The 21555-nt window shown below is 36.4% G+C and overlaps 1 protein-coding gene across 5 annotated transcripts in view; it reads right to left on the bottom strand.

Moving 5' to 3' along the window:
• Positions 1-21555, bottom strand: part of slc35a3b (solute carrier family 35 member A3b) — a 51934-nt gene that overhangs the window by 13586 nt on the left and 16793 nt on the right. For 2 of the 5 annotated variants that reach the window (NM_001017900.1, XM_021480286.3), the window contains 4 exon segments: positions 115-289; positions 3779-3901; positions 12367-12521; positions 18152-18401. In NM_001017900.1, coding sequence (NP_001017900.1) covers positions 115-289; positions 3779-3901; positions 12367-12521; positions 18152-18401 — 703 coding nt within the window. 5 annotated transcript variants of the gene reach the window in all.

Below are 21555 nucleotides of genomic sequence, written 5' to 3'. Positions count from 1 at the left end.
TCTGAATAATGCAAACACACATTTTTTGAAACCGGAAGTAGAAATTTGTTAACAATGGCTACAATATAAATAAGTTACCATATGAAAATGTTTCTTTAAAGGTTATCTACTGACCTAGCTGAATATTGCGGACCCAGACACTCTGCTTGCTCTCTTTGAGGATCTTTTCAAAATAAACACCAGCGAATCCACTGGAGAAGCAGGCCACAAGCACAGCCAGCAGTCCAATCAGCTGAGAACTGGCGGTCAAATCTTTTTCACCGGTGCTCGATGAGACTTCAGTTGGCCACTGTTAGGTTTTGTTCAAACAGAAAGAAAGAGTCATACACACTTTTAACAGAGGGTGCCAAGGAGGGTCCACTGAAAAGTTTAAAAAAATAATGACTTAATTAAAAATAATTAAATGATACACATAAGATTAAATAATAAAATAGAATGTAAATTTGTAATAATTAACAATAATTAAAAAAAATAAATACATTATACATTAAAACAAATAAATAAATAAACAAACATTATAATAAAAAATAAATATCTAAAAGAAAAACTATTGATATAACAGCAATGAATTATAATGCACAGGAATTGGGTCTTTATACAAACAAAACTATAATATACAGCTGTCTTGTAAGATATGCAGGCAGCATTTTAGACATCATATTTAAAACTTTATTTTTATTGAAAAAGGGAACCATTGAATGTTCTGTAACAAATCTAGTGTGTGGAAAAAAACACATTCACAAATACTGACAGTAAAAATACTTCACTGATTGCCAATTTTAAAAGTTGAACAAAAACAAATTTAGTTAAAATTATGTTAAAATGATATTTCTCTGGGTTTGTTGTTCTTACCACATTTAACAGTTAAATTTACATTCTTGTGCCTTTGTCTATATTATTATTATTATTAGTAGTAGTAGTAGTAGTAGTATTAAAGAGCCCATATTATACATGAAAAAGGGTCATATTTCGGTTATATGGATCTCCAACAACATACTGAAATGCATGCAAGGTAAAAAAAAAACACTTTCATGGTCTTTTAATCTGCATTTATTTTTACCCCATTATCCCAGCGACTCCCATATGAATCGTTCAGCGATTCATTTGTTCCCAGATCCCTCCTTAGCGCGAAGCTAATCTGCGCTGATTGGACCGATGACAGCCTGTTGCGATTGGTCGACAGCGTTCAACGCTAGACAAATGCTCAGCGCGGTTTGTCAAGCCCCCGGTGGACGAGCCCGCGCGATAACCCTGTGACCGTCATAACCCCCCGCACGGGAAGTATGAACCGCACTTAGCAGTGAAAATGAAACCGATTGCGTGCACATCATTTACTGAGCCTGATTTCCGTGACCGAGCTTTTCTCCCTTCTCAGCTGTAACTTAGATCAAATATTTATTAGATCAATTATTGCTGTGGCACCTCTTGCATGAAGTGGTATATGTTCTCAGGGCTTAACTGTACTCTGCTTTGCCCAAAGATCCCATCTCCAGGCAGGGGGTTGTAGTGCTCACCAGCGCTTCTCCTCAGCGTGTAGCAGGCTGTCTTTGTGCCAAATGAACTGGCCTTATTTTGCACACACCCCTGGTGTATTGTCTGCTCATTCTCACAAGTCTCATACATCAGTCTTTTCTGATCCTTCCTTTAACAAACGAATGAATCGCCCACTGTAAGCGTGTAGACTGCAGAATTAATTATTTCCCCTCACACTTCCAATAATATCCAGGTAAGCACAGCGTCTTCTTGACTCATGACTTCAGCATCTGTTTATCTTCGCTGCTAAGTTAGTGGGCGGGGCGCAGGTTTAAATTTTCCCGGGTTTGCGCCCACAACAATTATGTTTCGTAGTCACGTCACGCCGAAACGGCTAAAGACTCGTTATGAAGACGATTCATTCTAACCACTATGAGTCGACTCATCTTTTTTAGATGAATCAATAGTTTTATAAACTGTCCACCTTCAGATTTAAGCCTTAGCTGGATATTTCACTTCACTTAGAGCTGTGTTACACACTACATGGAAGCTCATTTTCGAAAACCCACAATAGGGGCTCTTTAAACAAAGATGAAAATAATTTACACCACTCTCTTATCAATAAAAAATAATTATATTAACGTAATAATAATGACTAATAATAATATTAATAACATACAAATGGCAACTACCCAAACTATAAGGAAGGAACTAAGTTATCTTTCACCTCACACTCTCAGAAATAAAAGGTACAAAACTTGTTTAACCCAGGCTCATTCTGAAAACAGATCTGTATACATTTCTGGAGACCGCCAAATACGCCCCGGTTTTTTTTTGTTTGTTTTTTGCAGTTTTTATTTTTGCGAATCCACAAGAGGCCGCTGTGTATGCTTTTTGAGATCTCAAATTGATCTTGCGAGTGCCATTAGCGCCTGTTGTTCTCACGTAAATCCACCAGGGACAGTTTGACTGAATGAATGACCAATCGACTGACCCACCTTCCCCCTTCCCTAAACCCAACCAATAGTGTTTTAAAAAGCACAAATTGACCAGCACACCCACTTCCCTAAATTCAACCTACAATTTTAAAAAGCACTTCAGAAAAAGAAAAGTCCTTGTCTGATTTTTACCACGTTTTACCACATTCTCACCATGTTATGTACTTGTTTATTTTATTTTTTAGCTTTTGTTTTTGTATTACCCACTTTCCGAAACCGTTCTTCACCAGACTCAACCCTCATCATCGTGGTCATTTTCTCTTTGCATCTCAAGTCCACCGACGTACATGGTGAGCTAACTAGACAAAGTGGTAACAGCTGGAAAGCCGTCCATACAGAGGTAAGCAGTCAGTTGGTAAGCGTTAAAAGGAAAGGCGCCATACCGCCCTGTAGTGTTCGTTTAAAAAATTATGACATGCAGCCATATGTACTTCTGGCAACATATTACATGATCTCCAGAAATGTATGGAGCTACGTTTTCAGAATGAGCCTATTCTGAACTTAGGCGGTATCCTTTCAAATGGTACATGTTTGTTCCTAAGGTACTAGTTGGTACCTTAACGCAGGGGTTCTCAAAGTGGGGGTCGGGACCCCTCGAGGGGTCGTGGGACAATAAAGGAGGGTCGTCTGGTGATTTAAAAAAAAATCTATTTATTATTATTAAATTATATAAGAATGACCATATTTTATCCATAACCAACAGAAGAGAAAAAATATAGTCGTTTTTAATTACTATATAGTTACTATAGTAGCTTACAGTTACTAGTTCTATTGGATTGCGACCCCAGTGGTAATTACATTACATTAAAGACACAGCAATAGCGTCAGATGCAGCAGATTGATTTTATAACACCAGGTTAAAGTTTCTGGCCCATTTACAGCACTGACATTAAACGAAGAATATCCCTGGGTGTATTGGTGTGTGTGTGACATTGCATGCAAGGTTTCTGTATTCATAGCCAGGATATTGGGGGTCGCGAGTCACTGGCATTGTCATTTTGGGGGTCGCAGTCTGAAAAGTTTGGGATCTCCTGCCTTAACGTTACATATTAGTACCTAAAAACTTCAAATTTCACTAATATATGTAACTTAAGGGTAAGAGCATGGCTCTTCGAGTGCAAGCATGCACCTAGCGAATAGAAATCATCAGTTGATGTTTTTGTACATTTGTATCAGCAGTACTTTTTTCCATAAGCTCATTTAACAGAGATAACTGGAAACAAAAGTCACAAAAGCTTAATCAAATGACAGCAGGTTTCGATGACAGACAAACTAAATAAAACAGAACACTAGACTACTACCCTTACCTGGACAAGAGCAATGCCAAACATTAGAATGACTAGTGAAAGCCACTGGTAAATGCCAAGTCTTTTGCCCAGCATGGACACAGAGAACAGCGCTGTAGTGAGAATTTTCAGCTGATACGTGACCTGAAAAACCAATGAGAATGCCAATTATAAATACAATTAATAAAAATATTAATCAGCAAGACCATTTTCAACATTGAAAATGATAAATGTTTCTTTTGAATTCATTTAAATTGTAAAGATTTTCTGAAAAAATCATGTTTCACTGAAGCCTGGATTAATGATGCTGAAAATCCATTTTTTTTACATGTACAGGGGTTATAGGCTATGGTGTAGTGCCTCCTTTTGCAGCCAATACAGCATCCGTTCGTCTTGGAAATGACAGATACAAGTCTTGCACATTAAGCCATTCTTCTTGCAGAAAAGTGGCCAGGTCACAACGTGATGCTGGTGTAGAAAAACGTTTCCTCTAAAACACCGCAAAGTGAAAGCAGCCTAATAATATTTGGCTCTGGTGACTGTACTGACCATGGGAGATGTTAGCATTTTCACTTTCATGTTCATCAAACCACTCTATCACCAGTCTTGCTGTGTATTGGTGCATTGTCATCCTGATACATGGTACTGTCTTCAAGATCCAATGTTTGAACATTTGAGTGCACATGATTGTCTACAATGGTTCGATAGTGCTTGGCAGTGACCCATCTAGCACAAGGACTGGGCCTAGGAAATGCCATGATGTTGCAGCATCACTGGTCCACCCCCATGCATCACTCTGGGCATTGATCAGTCTAGGTGGTATGCTTCTTTGGTGATCCTCCATACTGTAACTTTCCCAGGTGTGGGAAGGACTGTGAAGGTGAACTCATCAGAGAACAATACATGTTTCACATTGACCATAGCCCAAGATTTTTGCTGCTGGCACCATTGAAATTGACGTTTGGCATTGGCACGAGTGACCAAAGGTTAGGTTATAGCAGCTCGGTCATGTATAGTAACCATGTGGAGCTCCTGACGAACAGTTTTGGTTAGCAACTAGACACCCCCTGCAGACAGCTTCTTCTAGCATCCACAGTTAGTCCTGTTGGACGTGGTTTGTCCTTATTAGTCATATGCTGACATAACCCAGGATAATCTAGCTCGTTATACATTGCTTGATACAACACAAAGACTTGCTCTCCTACAGATGTTCTAGCGAGACAGACACCGACAGTTTGTCCACTTTTGAACTCCGATATGTCACCCATAACTTGTGATTGTACAGGATAACCTCATATTGTGTTTTACATTTCACTGTGCCAAGCCCTGATAAAGAAGGAAGGAAGTAAACAGAAGAGATGTTAACTCTTAATTATTACATGTGATTTGATCTACACTTTCTTTGATCGGCTTATATTTTGCACCCAGGATATCCAGAATCCCTTAGCTCATTCAGGACATGCGCTAGGGCTTACTTTACCGTGATAAATATAAAACACGGATTTGGGTAGCAACTTGCCAATGGCATTTGACATTGTCGAAAGCGTTCTCTCTTACTAGACAAGATATTTGGTGAATTGTAAAGAAAAAGCTAATAACCAATCAAACAATGTTTTACTGAGCTTGTCCAGAGTGTAAAAAACATGATGGAGAACAGGACTTATGAACCATAGAAAAATCACTTTTAAAAAAATCAGCCTGCCAGGTAAAAATACAAATACTTACATAGACATACTGTTAAATTTCCTTGCTCTGTTAAACATCATTTGGAAAATATTTTAAAAAGAAAAACTAAAAATCAAAGGGGGGCGAATAATTCTGACTTCAACTGTATCTGCAAAATGTTGTATGTGGAACCTATGCGGTAACACTTTATAATAACACCACACTATAAATCATTTATTAAGCATTATCAAATGGTGAATTCATTATCTGTTAAGCATTAACTCTACATTAGTAAGCAGTTTATAACTGCAGCTACAAAGGTTCTTTTCTTGACTTATAAGCACCTATATAATGTGCTTAATAATTGTATTTTCATACTTAGTTAATGATTTATTTTTCATTACTAAATTAAGTATTGCATTATTTACAAACCAGTTGTATTTAAGAGTAGTTGAGAGTTTTTAGAATAATTCAGAATGAGTTAGTAAATGATTAATAAACTATTGAAATCAACGTTTATATATCTTTTTATTCAGGCATATATTAATGGTTACTATGTATGTTAGTAAATGCTTTATTAACTCAACTTCATCTAGTTTTGTGACCTAATCTAAAGTGAGGACTATTCATGCTATATAAATCCTTTATAAATGACAAATAAAGGCTCAGTTAAATTCTAAAGAGAAACAATGACATTATTCATTCCTATTCAAATAAAGATACACAAATAAAACTGTACTTCAAAAGAAAAATAAATCTTTGCAACCTTATCTAAAATAAAATCACTGTAGAGTTTAAACATTGCATCTTATTATACAGTATTGTTAAATTATTATATTGTTGTTGCTTTATCCAGTTTTATGTCGTATTTTGACACTCCTGTAATTTGGCAATGTTTAAACTTTACAGTAATTTTACTTTTAGAAAAGATTGCAAAGATTACTTAATTGTCATTTATAGGGGTTTATAAAGCATGAATAGTCCTCACTTTAGATTAGGTCACAAAACTGCATGAAGTTGAGTTAATATAGCATTTATTAACATATTAGTTGACTATTAGTATATGCCTGAATAATAAGACATATAAACGTTGATTTCAATAGTTTATTAATCATTTACTAACTCATTCTGAATTGTCCTAAAAACTCTCAACTACTCTTAAATACAACTGGTTTGTAAATAATGTGATACTTAATTTAATAATGAAAAATAAATCATTAACTAAGTATGAAAATACAATTATTAAGCACATTATATAGGTGCTTATAAGTCAAGAATAGAACCTTTGTAGCTGCAGTTATAAACTGCTTACTAATGTTTATTAATGTAGAGTTAATGCTTAATAAATAATGAATTCACTAGATGCTAATGCTTAGTAAATGAGTCATAGTGTGTAGTTATTATAAAGTGTTACCAACTAGGCTAGTCATGCTTTGAGCTGATGTTCAGAAAGCAAGATTCTTTGTGTTGCAGATACACTATGATGCCAAAAGTTTTGCGACATCTGCCTTGACATGCACATGAACTGCCCAATATTAATCTGTAAGGTTGGATTAATATGGAGTTGGCCTACACTATTGCAGCTTTAACAGCTTATAGGAAGTATATGAGTTTTTCAATAGGGATTTTCAACCTTTCTCCTAAAAACGCTTTTGTAAGGTCAGGTACTGGTGTTAGATGAGAAGGCCTGGCTCACAGTTTTTTTTTACTCTAATGCTTTAATACATTTACTCTTTGCCCTAATACATCAATTTAAGGTCAGGAATCTGTGCAGGCCAGTCAAGTTCCTCCACTTCAAACTTGCTCACCCATGTATTTATGGACCTTGCTTTGTGAAATGGTCAACACAGTCATGTAATGTTGGAACAGGAAAAAGCCATGCCCATAATGTTCTCACAAAGTTGGGAGCATGAAACGGTCCAAAATGTCTTGGTATGCTGAAGCATTAGGAGTTCCTTTCACTGGAACTAAAAGGCCAATAAAACCACTGAAAAAAAAATCCACCTCCAGCATGTTCCCTTGCACAATGCAGTCAGGCAAGTACCTTTTTTCTGGCAGCTGGCAAACCCAGACTCATCTATCATATTGACAGACAGAGAAGTGTGACTGGACACTCCAGAGAACACGTCTCCATTGCTCTACAATCCAGTGGTTGTGTGCTTTAAACCACTACATCTTATGCTTGGTGATGTAAGGCTTGGGCATAGGCTGTAAAATATATGGACGTAGTGTCCGTGACGTCACCCATAGGTTTCTGAAGAGCGCAAAAGAAGCCACAAGTAGGCGCGGCCAACTATCGCCATTTTGTTCGCGTGTCATCACACCCACGGCGGGACACCAAACAAGGGCAAAGAGGCGGAGAGTGAGCGGAGCTACAGACACCTGCTGGCATTTAGCTTGGACCTGGTTCAGACACACTTTACTTTGGGAGAACCCTTAATACTATATCACCTGCGACTCGTTTGTATTCTGACCACTTGTGCTTGGCTGTACACTATATCAATAAACTGTTTAGACTTTTAAAAACACTGCTGTAATACATTGAGCCACTAAGTATTGTTCTTATGACGCTTTTCTACAGGAGGAAAACGCGAATTACTTCCAAACACTTCAGATATAGTCTGTGTTAGTTAATGTAAGACTATTGATGAAATCCAGCATAACACTGTATGACAACGCTTCAGATGACTGTTCTAGAGCCTACAGCTAATCAATTCGTCAGATTCTGGAGTGCACTACAGCTCTAAATATAAATATAAACGATAAATGATCTTAAATAAAACAAAAACATATATAGAGATGGTATATAAGTATATAACTTTACTCACATGGGAAACGGAGGCCACATGAATGGTTTGTGAGCACAATTAAGTGCACTCAGCATGCCATGCCATATGATAATTTTAGGAAACAAGTCCAAAAGGCAGTTGACTGTGTAAAGTCACATAAAACAACACAGAAATACGATGAATTTGCCGAGTTCAGTGGCTAATCTGCAGGATTCAGCTGAGGTGACGTGACGGCGACCAACGAGACCTAGCTGTCAATTAAGTGGCCACGCCCTTATTTATGCAAACTTAATATAGCCTAATATAAAGGCAACGGATGAGTAATAAAAAAATTCACCCCCCTCACAGTTGTCATGAAGGGTAATATTAGCTGTATTAACCAAAATCTTTTTTTGTACCAGGCTGTAAACACCTTTTTTTCTGCTGTAAAATTGGCCATTCTAACAGTGGGCTCAATTGAAATTTGCTCTATTATGGAGCCAGAAGCGGCCAGGATTAGCGGAATTTCGGATGAATTGCAGTTTTAGTTACTTCCGTATTGGCTTCCTGAGGGAGAGCGGGAGGTTGCCGCTTGGGCTTGGGTGAAGCTGCCCTACAAGAAAAACCCACCTCATGAAGATTTTTATCCAATTGGATAAGAAACTACTAAAACTTTTAATAGGAAAAACGGCTGGTGATCAACTGTGGACCACATGGAGCAGAATGTATCACGGTAACACGTGCATCAAACATCAATCGCACAACTGGCATGATTATAAGAGGACAAATTTGATTAAGTTCTCACAAGAGTCACCAATTGTCTTCTCTGGAGAAGATTAAGAGATATAATTATCAAACAAGTTAAAAAAATATAATAAAATCAGTGTAAACCAAATCAACTGCTTTTAATAATGTAGGTTCGCAAACAGCTCAAAAGACAGTCATTTTAAAAGCTTTGTAATAACAGATTTATATAAATTTATAGCCATATATTTATTTAGGAATTTGAATTTAAAATGATTACTAATATTTTTATTTACAACTATTTCAGTAAGGTTTTCCGCCATGTAAAACATATGCTAGAGTAATTGGTGGTTCATTCAGCTGTGGCAACCCCTGATAAAGCAGGAACTAAGCTGAAGTAAAGTGAGTGAGTGAATGAGTGAATAATATTTGAATACACATAATTATAATTAACCTGATATAAACGATTGATTAGCAACAAAAGGCAATTTTAAAACTCTAAAATGCTTTTAGTGAAAAAGGCTTTCATTTTGAGCAAACAAAGACGTCCGGGGTCACTGTTTGCACCGCTGATTGTGATCTCTAACCCATAAGAAAACCATAATAAAAAGGAACCATGATGACAAAACACAATCAAAACCAACCCAAAATCAAAAACCCACACTGGCTTTGTGCAACAGGCCTCAGATGCCAATGGTGACACACGTTCATTAGCAAATCTAAAAGCAGTGGCACAGACGTTACAGTTGCAATCCGAATTATTAAATCCTCTTTGAATTTTTTTCTTCTTTTTTAAATATTTCCCAACTGATGTTTAACAGAGCAAGGAAATTTTCACAGTATTTCTGATATTTTTCTTCTAAGAGAAAGTTTAATTTGCTTTAATTTGGCTAGAATAAAAGCTGTTTTTATTTTATTTTTTTAAACATTTTAAGGTCAAAATTATGAACTGCTTTAAGTTATATTTTTTTCAATAGTCTACAGAACAAACCACTGTTATCCAATAACATATCTAATTACAGTAAACTGCCTAGTTAACCAAACTAACCCAATTAAGCCTTTAAATGCCACTTTAAGTTGTACAGAAGCGTCTTGAAATACAGTTGAAACCAGAAGTTTACATACACTGTATAAAAGGCACGAAACCATTTTTAAAAAAAGTCAGATGTTAATGTGGCTAAATTTTTCTCTTTTAGATAAGTCAGGATTATCGAATTTGTTTCTGTTATGTTTAATAGCAGAATAATGAGAGAGAGATTTTTGGAGAAATTGTTATAACTTTTCTTGAAAGTCAAGTTTACATACATTAAGATTATTATGCATCTGAAAAAGCTCAGATGATGATGTCAAGGTTTTGGAAGTTTCTGATTGGCTAATTGACAACATTTGAGTTAATTAAAGGCACAATTGTAGAATAGTATTTAAGGAAAACCTCAAACACACTGCTTCCTTTTGTGACAACATGGGAAAATCAACAAGCCAGAATCAACAAAAAAGCCAGATTACAATTTGCTAAATTACTCTGAGAAAAAGAATAATTTTTGGAGGCATGTCCTGTGGTCTGATGGAACTAACATTGAACAGTTTGACCATAATGACCAGTGTTACATTTGAAGGACAAATAGGAAAGCTTACAAGCCTAGGAACACCATCCTAACTGTGAAGTATGGGGGCAGCAGCATCATGTTGTGGGGCTGTTTTGCTGCAGGAGAGACTGGTCCACTTCACAGTATAGAACAACATGAAGAAAGAACATTATGTAGAAATACTGAAGCAACATCTCAAGACATCAGCCAGGAAATTAAAACTTGGCCACAAATGGGTCTTCCAAACAGACCGTGACCCAAAGCATACTGCCAAATTAGTTAAAATGTGCTTTAAGGACAACAGAGTGAATGTTTTCGAGTGGCCATCACAAAACCCTGATCTCAATCCTACAGAAAATTTGAGGGCATAGTGGAAAAGCTTGTGCGAGCAAGACAGCCTACAAATCTGATTCAGTTACACCAATCCTGTCAGGACGAATGAGCCAAAATTCCTTAAAACTATTGAGAGAAGCTTGTGGAAGGATACCCAAAACATTTGACCAAAGTTATACAGTTTAAAAGCAAAGCTAAAAAAATATTAAGGAAATGTATGTAAAATTTGACTATCAAGAAAGTAATAAAAAATTCTTTTAAAAAAATCTCTCATTATTCTGGCATTTAGCAAATGTAAATCATTTAGGTAATCATCACGAACCTAAAATAGTAAACGTTTAGTATGATTTAACACAAGACATTTTTTTAAATGGTTATGTTCCCTTTTTAGAGTGTATGTAGACTTCTTGTTTCAATTGTATATCTAATCAAATATTATTTACTTTCATCATGGTAAAGATAAAATAAATTAGTTATTAGAAATAAGTTAGTAAAACTTTTATGTTTAGAAATGTGTTGAAAAAATCTTCTTGGGGGAAAAAATAAACAGGGGGGCGATTTCAGTGATACAAACATGTTAATTGGACAGATCTCCAGTACGTTGTCGCAGCAGGGGGAAACCTGAAATGGCACATTTTTGGACACTGCATCTGATTTATGGCGATTTAAAAAAATTACTGGGTGGGTTTTTAGCATTATAGGTGGGCTGTTTACACACACCGAGAACACGCATAAGTAAATCTGAAAGTAAATTTAGGCACAATATGGCATAACACCACTCTTGTGTGCATTACACATTCCATGCATAGCTAAATATAGCGATGGTACAGATATACAAAGTACATCAACAAAAGTTCAATTATACTTTGATGTTCGGCTCCATTTTAAAAGGCAAGTACTGAGTGACAAGCTATACAATATACCTAAACACCCACATACTAACAGTAGTGACCAAAAGTGATGTTGGAAAGGGACCTTGATAAATATTTGTGATTCAATAAATCTTACAAATGGAAATTAAAACCCTCAAAATATGAGGAACTTTCTATATTAGGAAATGGAAAACACTAAATTAACATTTATCACAGAAAATGCTTTAATTTCACTGTCAAAAATGTATAGAAAAACGAAATCTTAACAAACATACACACAGCTAGCGAACACATCCGTGTATATTTCACAGTTTCTCTCTTGTATTCTCCGTCACATCTCTCAATAAGCATGTTTTCTTGGTTATCACAAATAAAATAACGAAAATGTAAAGCCCGTACAAACATTTTACACTTTCCAAGCACAACTACGCTTAGAAAATCTCCACATAACATCAATATGTCTGAATAAAAGAGCAGGGATGAACTTTTATCACTTTTGGCCATCACCATATGTTTACAGGTAGCATTGCTAGAAAAAAAATTCAGAAAATAACTCAATTCTAACTATGGTTAATACCTTTCTTAGTGGAGCACACATTTCAAATGAACTGGAAGGTTGTTTTGGTCCTGTGCTATCTCACCTGGTAAGTAGCTGCGTCTAGGTTTGACAGAGCCACGTAGAGAAGGTTGTTTTGCAGGGTGTAGATTCCTGAGGGAATTGCCAGCTTCAGAGTTAACAGAGGTCTGTTGATTATTTCCTCCTTCAACACCAGATTCAGTGAACGAACACTGAAACCTGACACACACAGCACTGGATATTAGACAATCATCTTATGCAGTGATGCAAAACTTCCCTATGCTGCCCAGAGAGTCACTTCACAAGCATTTAACAGATTAAATTGAGAAAAACCCTGTGTGTACACACAAAACCCCAAGCATTTTCAGCTATTATAATAGTTTTATAACTTAAAATGGATATTTTTTAATATAAATTGTAACACAGACTTATTAGACTGTAAAAAATGGCCGTGATTTCAGCTGTAAAAAACTGTAAAAATGCTACAGTACAAATCCGTAACCTGGTTAACGGTATGTTTCCTTAATATATAGCTATGTAACAAAAGATGTGTAGATGTTAGTCATTCAAAATACAGAGATTTTACCTCTATAAATTTATCAAATACGGTAGGTTACCGTAAAAATTAGAAATTACTTTTACGGTTTGTACCGTGTTTTTAACGGTAAAGTACTGACAACCACAGCTGCCGTTTTTTTACCGTAAATTTTACGGATTTATTTTTTACAAGTGAGACCTCATTTGGTCAATCTGTCTTCTCAGTAAAGGGAGCCCAACTGTGGAATGATTTACCTGTTAGCTTAAAATCAAAAAGTAATCTAAATAGTGTTTAAAAAAAAACCGCAGTGTTTGCACAAATAATACTACTGTTAGTTTGTTGGATCAAGTCGCCTTTGCTTTTGCCTTCAGTAATTTTATGTAAAGAGTTATGATGTGTCAGGGTTCTGCCACTCTGGTCTTGTAAATTCTTGTTTTGGTGGCAGAGCTCGGACACTACCCATGTCTGGTCCTGTTTCTGTCTCTGTGTGTGCGCGCGCCGTCGTGGGTGTACGCAGAGTGTGCGCACTGCCGCTTGATGTGGCTGCGCGCGCTCTTGTACTAGTGTTTGTGTTTGTTCTGTCAGCATCGCGCTGCTTTATTCTCGGCGCCTCCGTCTAGTTGGTTTTAGTTTTGGTTGGCGCTGAGATGAAGCATGCACGTTGCTTACGTGTGAGCGCACGGTAAGATGTTTATCTATCGTGTGCTCGTGTCTTGCGTCTTTTGTCAAAGCACGTGGCTCGATGTTTACATTGTGGTCACGTGCTTTTGTCGTGTGCTTCAGTGTTGTGTTTTGTTGTCATGAACATGCGGTTAATGAGTTCTCTCATTGGCTGCATGTTCTTGTCCTGTTTTATGTGAGCGCATGGCTTGTGACGTCTCTCTGTGTCATGCGCTCTCCCGTCTATTGTCTAGTCCCACCCTCCTTGTTAACCCATTATTAGTTAATTATGTTCATCTGTTTTTGTGTTAATTTCCTACAGTTTATAAACCCCTTATGTCTGCTGTCCTGTGCGAGTTCGTCACCACATGTTGTCCATCTTTACCTGTCCTTCTGTGTCCAGCCTTGCCTTGTCGTGCCTGCCCAGTCAAGTTTGTTTGTTTATTTGTTTTATTAGTGTTTTCCCCCTCGGGGTTGTTTATTTTGTATTTTATTTTATTTTTATTATTTAATAAAATCCTATTTACTCTGCACTTGGGTCCTCGCTCCTTTTTCCCTTCATCGGAACATGACATGATGTTTTGTATGTTTTCATTTTATTTCCATTTTGTCAATTTTTTCAAGCCTCTTGTGGACAGGTGTTGAGAATTAGCAAGTTTGCTAAAACACTTAAACAAACGCATTTGGTTGTCCAATGTAATTGTGATGTCCATGTCAAATAAATAAATAAAATTACCACTATACAGTAGAACATACTTCTCAAGTAATAACAATAATAATAATAAACTATTAAACAGTTGTAAGGAATAATTATATGTTTTCTCTCATGTTTTAAATTTTAAATAAATAAAATGTATTTTGCCAAGTCCTTAAAAAAAATTCAAACTGTATATTAGGCCTGCACAATATTGCAAAATAAAAGCTGACATTGCAATATTTTGTTTTTCTGCGATTGTCATGGCTCCTGGATTTTCTCTTAATAAATCAAACTTAGTCTGGAGGTTTTGAATATCAGAAGAATATAGCCTACTTTATTGGAATGTTTTCCAAAAAAGCAGAGACAGACTGGAGCAAACCCATCTCAGTCTCTCTCCAGAACAAATCTAAAGTGCCTGTCTTCTTAACAATCTTTAAACAGTTTTCCACCTACCCACCTCTAGGTGTTCTTGTTTTAACTTCAACCATTTTAGGATGTTTTCACTTTACTGAGATGTTCAGTATATCTTTAGGTGCTCATGTTATTCTGGGCCCTGTTTTTTTCACCAGAGTGGTCTCTCCATAGATTCAATCTCTTACGAATGTTTACGTACATTGCCATGATGCTTCTTCACGATTTATATACAGTGTATCTGGAAAGTATTCATAGCGCTTCTCTTTTTCCACATTTTTTTTAATGTTACAGCCTTATTCCTAAATAGATTAAATTCATTTATTTCCTCAATTCTACATACAATATCCCATAATGACAATGAGAAAAAATTACTGAAATTGTTGCAAATTTATTACAATAAAATCCCTGAAAAATCACATGTGCAGAAGTATTCACAGCCTTTGCTGTGAAGCTCTTAATTGAAGTCAGGTTTGTTCTGTTTCCACTGATCATTCTTGAGATGCTTCAGCAGCTTAATTGGAGTTCACCTGTGGTAAATAAGTTTATTTGACATGATTTGAAGAGGCATACACCTGTCTATATAAGGTCCCAGGGTAGACAGTGCATGCCAAGGCACAAACCAAGCATGAAGACAAAGGAATTGTCTGTAGACCTCCGAGGCAGGATTGTCTCGAGGCACAAGATTGGGAAAGAGGACAGAAAAATTTCTGCTGCTCTGAAAGTTCCAGTGAGCACAGTGGCCTCCATCATTCATAAGTGGAAGATGTTTTGAACCACCAGTACTCTTCCTAGAGCTGGCTGGCCATCTAAGCTGAGTGATCGGGAGAGAAGGGCCTCAGTCAGGGAGGTGATCAATAACCCAATGATCACTTTGTCTGAGCTCCAGCGTTCTTCTATGGAGAGAGGAGAACCTTACAGAAGGACAATCATCTGTGCAGCAATCCACCAATCAGACCTGTATGGCAGAGTAGCCAGACAGAACCACTCCCGTTCTGGAATTTGCCAAAAGGCATCTGAAGGACTCTCAGACCATAACGAAACAAAATTATCTGGTCTGATGAGACTAAAATTTAATTCTTTGGAGTGAATGCCAGGCGTTACGTTTGGAGAAAACCAGACACCGCTCATCACCAGGCTAACACCATCCCTACAGTGAAGCATGGTGGTGGCAGCATCATGCTGTGATGTTTTCCAGCAGCAGATCTGGAAGACTAGTTAGGTGCTTCAGATTGCTTTTGACCGCAGACTGGGGCGACGGTTCATCTTGCTGCAGGACAATGACCCAAAGCACACCACCAAAATATCAATGGAGTGGCTTCACAACAACTATGGGAATGTGCTTGAGTGGCCCAGCCAGAGCCCAGACTAAATCATATTGAGCATCTCTGGAGAGATCTGAAAAAGGCCGTCACTGTCACTTTCTATTCAACCTGACAGAGCTTGAGAGGTACTGCAAAGAGGAATGAGCAAAAATTCCCAAAGACAGGTGTGACAAGCTTTTGGCATCATATTCAAAAAGACTTGAGGCTGTAATTGCTGCTAAAGGTGCATCAACAAAGTGCTGAGCAAAGGCTGTGAATACTTCTGTACATTTGAGTTCTTTCAGGCTTTTTATTTTTCATAAATTTCAACAATTTCAAAAAAATCTTGTTTCACATTGTCATTATGGGGTATTGTGTGTAGAATGTTGAGGAAATAAATTAATTTAATCCATTTTGGAGTAAGACTGTGACCAGTGGCGTAATGCAAAATGCGGGGGCCCCCCTGCACGGATTATTGACTGGGCCCCCTGGTGAAGTCGGAAATAACGCTCGGAGGGTGTGGGGGATAAGGGGGGCGCGGGGCACCCTTATGACCCTAGGGGCCCGTCCGCTACACCACTGACTGTAACATAAAAAAGGGGAATTAATTTCCAAATTGCAAATTATTTCACAAGATGACTTCATTTGTAAAACAATCATAGTTTTACATTGATTAGGATGATTTTGGGATGATTGGAATGTGCATTTGCATAAAATATACTAAATTATATAAAGGTATTTACATATAAAGCACAGGTAATAATGAAATTAACTGCTTTTTATGATTTTCTGTGGAGTCTAACAGTATTGGGCAACAGAAATTCGATAACCAAATGTTAAATAACATTGAACAGTTTTCATTGTATAAATAATAAACAAATTTTATAATTTCTTGTGCCTAAATGGTTTATTTCGCTTGAAATCACAGGCCTCAATAACACATCCCAAAAAAATCGTTCACACTAGTGATGGGAAGTTCGGATCATTTTACTGATTCGGATCATCAAGATGAACGAATCTTTTTTCGAGTCATTTCGTTCATTTGGTTCAATTGGTTCAATTTGCCAAAATATTATTAAAATGTTACGAATTGCTTCCAAACACATCTACAACTAGCCCAAAAGGTTGATCACACGACAAATAAGTCATAAATAGAATATAAGGAGAAAATAATAATTCAATGTTTAACTGCTCTTTTGTCTATAAAGGCATTGTTGCCTCTTTGCTCAGCTCACCTCTTCATGTCTTCAAATGTCAGTGGTTTATTCACATTACACTAACAGTTACATTTAATTTGAATCAATGCAAAAGTCTAAGCCGATAGGAGCCATGATCGTTCGTTGTTCACGTGACAGAATGACTCAAACCCGAGGACTCGAGAGATGAACGGTTAAATTCTTTTTCCGGCTCTAAACGCTTATGATTGGCTTCTGCCAATGTGATGAAGACTTGAAATTAACGATACTACCTGCACAAATGTGCGCACGCGCGGATGAACGAATCACTCCCTAAGAGGACTCGTAGTTCCCGAGTCATATTTAAGATTCGTTTAAAATGATTGAATCACTAGTTCACACTGTTAGAGTTAAACTTTGTACGGACTCCACAAATCATGCGTTTAGAACTTGTGTGTATGAACTTGGGAATATGATCCCAATCTGAGATTGTAGATCCTGTGATGTGACTATTGAAGATTTGCGATATCAGTGCGGAAATGATATATTGAGCAGCCCTATATGGGGTAGCAAAATTGTAGTAATGTGAATCTGGACCATAAAACCCGTCTTGCTGCACAGCTTTGAGAATAGTCAAAAACACACGGTGTGAGTCAAAATTATTTATTTTTATTTGATCCCAAAAATCATTACAATAATAAGTAAAGATCATGTTGAATAAAGGCATATTGTCCTTTATCAAAACCTCATTTTTGATTAATAATATGCATTTTGTTAATTTTAAAAAGGATTTTCTCAATATTTGGATTTCGATTTTTTTAACACGTCAGATTCTAGATTTTTCAACGACACTGTCCTATACTAACAAACAAACATCGTAGAAAAGATGATTTGTTGAGCTTTCAGGTGACGTATAAATCTCAATTTCCAAAAATGGACACTTACTGTATGACTGGTTTTGTGATCCAGGCTCACAGCTGTACTTGTAACTCTTCATTACAGACATCGCTTTTCTCAAACATTAAAAGTTTTCAGCTCAATGACGCATAAAAACACAAACTCACTGTGATCTCTGAAGACAAGCAGAATGCAAGCAACAATCTTAAGAAGTTCAGCACACACCACAGCAGATGATGCCAAGTAGAGGGGTTCTTCTGTGTGCAAGGTACGGGAATAACGCATTGTCAGCACCAAGGAGGTGGTCTGGAACACCAGCACCCCCAGAGAGGCATACTTCAGTCGGGATGAGGTGGAGATACTGGAGGCCTCTGCTGAGCCAGAGACAGAGGACAGGGACGAGTGCCCCTGTTTAGTCTAATAGAGAGAAAGACGTCACAGAGAGCAGAATGACAACATTAGACATAGTATTAGGAAACATCTAAACTTATATTTCATATATTCATCATTCATTTTCTTATCGGCTTTACTAATCTGGGGTCGCCACAGCAGAATGAACAACTTATCCAGCATGTTTTACGCAGCGGATGCCTTTTCAGCTGCAACCCATCACTGGGAAACAACCATACACACTCATACACAACGGCCAATTTAGCTTACCCAATTCACCTGTACCACATGTCTTTGGACTTTGGGGGAAACCGGAGCACCCGGAGGAATTCCACACGAACACGGGGAGAACATTCAAACTCCACACAGAAATGCCAACTGACCCAGCCGAGGCTCGAACCAGCGACCTTCTTTCTGTGAGAAGACCATGCTACCCATTGCGGCACTGTGAAGACTATTATTTAAAACTGTTCAACTTCTTAAAAAGTATTTTATGTGTATCGATTCTTTATAATTGTTTAATGTAATTAAAAATACATTACAAGCTGTGAAACGCGGTTACAATAAAAAAAAAAAAAACATTCTTTTTTAAAATATATTTAAAATGTCAATTATTTCTGAGAAGAAACAAAAATTATTTTCAGTATCACTACAGTCTTGATTATCACTTGATCTTCAGAAATCATCACGGCATGTTGATTTATTCATTGTCTTTTCGGCCTAGTCCCTTTTATTAATCCTGGGTAGCCACAGTGGAATGAACCGCCAACTTATCCAGCACGTTTTTACACAGCGGATGCCCTTCCAGCCGCAACCCATCTCTGGGAAAAATCCACACACACTCATTCACACTCATACACTACGGACAATTCAGCCTACCCAATTCATCACAGCATGTTAAATTCTGGAAACTAATTTTTTTTTAACTGATGTTCTTGTGATGAACATACACATTAAAAGAACACCTTATAAACCTTTTGTAATACTTTACAGGTCTTCACTGTCTGTTCAAATCAACCAGTTAATCCTAAATAAAGTTACTAATTTTACCACTTTCAAAAAATAAAGTATTCCTAAACAATTTAAACATTAGTGGATAATAAAAATATAAAAAAGGAACTGGCAAATAATACTGAGACAAATATTTTTTGATTGTAAGTATTCAACTTTTGCTGTAACGGTGTTTCCCCCCACAGTCCAAAGATATGTGGTATAGCTACACTGTCCATAGTGTATCTGTATGTGTGTGAATGAATGTGTAAGGATGTTTCCCAGTGATGGGTTACAGCTGGAAGGGCATCCGTTGCATAAAACATATGCTGGATAAGTTAGTGGTTCATTCCGCTGTGCCAACTCCAGATTATTAAAGGGACTAAACCGAAAAGAAAATGAATGAATAAATATACATTTTTTTAATCAAATAAAAATGTCAGATTCAGAAAGATAAATTTGAATAAATCACAAATGAACAAATAAAGCATATATTATGTCCACCATTGCTGCATAACTGTTCAATTTAATTTAAAATCCAGGAAAAGCACTATCGCTGAGAAAAGAAAAAATATATATTTTCAGTATCACCATACAGTCTTCATTGTCACTTCATCTTCAGAAATCATTGAGGTATGTTAATTTGTGCTAAAAACAAACATGTTTTATATTTAATGTTCTTTTAATGACCAGAAACTTTAAAAGAACCCCATTCATTGAAAATTTAATCCTTTTGTAATACTTTTTCTTCACTGTCGGTTTAGATCAACGAGATAATACTTAAAGTTATCAATTTTAACACTTTCAAAAAAATAAAGTATTTATAAACATAAACAACTTAAACATTGGTGAATATTTAAAAACATAAAAAAAGGAACTGCCAAATAACACTAAGACAAAAAAAAATGTATTTTAAGTTTACAACTTTTGGCATAAGGGTGTTTCCCCCACAGTCCAAAGATATGTGGTATAGCTAAACTGTCCGTAGTGTATGTGAATGAGTGTGTATGGATGGTTCCCAGTGATGGGTTACAGCTGGAAGGGCATCTGCTGCGTAAAACATATGCTGAATAAGTTGGTGGTTCATTCCGCTGTGGCAACCCCAGATTAATAAAGGGACTAAGCCAAAAAGAAAATGAATGAATGAATATACTTTTTTTTTTTAAATCAAATAAAAGCGTCAGATTCAGAAAGATAAATTTGAATAAATCACAAAAGAACAAATAAAGCATGTCCACCATTGCTGCATAACTGTTAAATTTAAATAATAACCCAGTAAAAGCTCTATTTCTGGGGAAAAGAAAAATATATATTTTTAGCATTACTATACAGTCTTCATTGTCACCTAATCTTCACAAATCATTAGGGTATGTTTACTTGTGCTAAAAACAAACATGTTTTATAAATAATGTTACTTTTAATCAACCAAAACTTTAAAAGTGTATAATCCTTTTGTAATGTGTATTCACTGTCGGTTCAGATCAATCAGTTATTGATGAATAAAGTTATTAATTTTAATACTTTCAAAAAATAAAGTAATTACTAAACAAAAAATTAGAACATTAATGTTTTTTTTTACAAATATAAAAAATATATAGCTGCCAAATAACACTAACGTTAAGACAATTTAATTTCGATTTTAAAAATGAAACTTTTTAAAAACACAGTAAAGCAACCGTTTAAAATTATTTTAATAATTTAGTTCTCAGAATAAACCAGTAACTCGTCAATTCATTTACAATTGATCTGGAATGCCTTTAAAAGATTATTAGACTTCGTCTAACATTAACAATAATGTTCATACTTGACATTACAAAGCAAATCTGCCTTTTACAGTGAGAAAACGACAGCAACTCTTAGCACTCATACATATTCATACACACATTCAGTATCATGCATCGAGAATCCACGTATTAAAATTAACGGTCACCAGCTCTCACGGATCAGTAATCTTCACTCACCCCAGTTAAACTCATTTTATCGGTGCCATTGCTGTCTTTGCAACGTTTCCAAAAGCCTTCCACGTAAAGTAGCTAAATACCTGCTCGAAAAGTTGCTAAATGGCTCTACATGATGTCACGCGCTAATTAGCATATACGTTGCGTCACGGCGTCGAATCACCACTTGCATAATTTTTGCTTCTCTTGTCAGACAACGCTGCCCGTTAATATGATATGCAGTCTCTACCAAA

The sequence above is a fragment of the Danio rerio genome, chromosome 2 (assembly GCF_049306965.1).
Source record: "Danio rerio strain Tuebingen ecotype United States chromosome 2, GRCz12tu, whole genome shotgun sequence".
Taxonomy (NCBI): Eukaryota; Metazoa; Chordata; class Actinopteri; order Cypriniformes; family Danionidae; genus Danio; species Danio rerio.
This window is presented reverse-complemented; position numbering and strand designations above follow the sequence as displayed.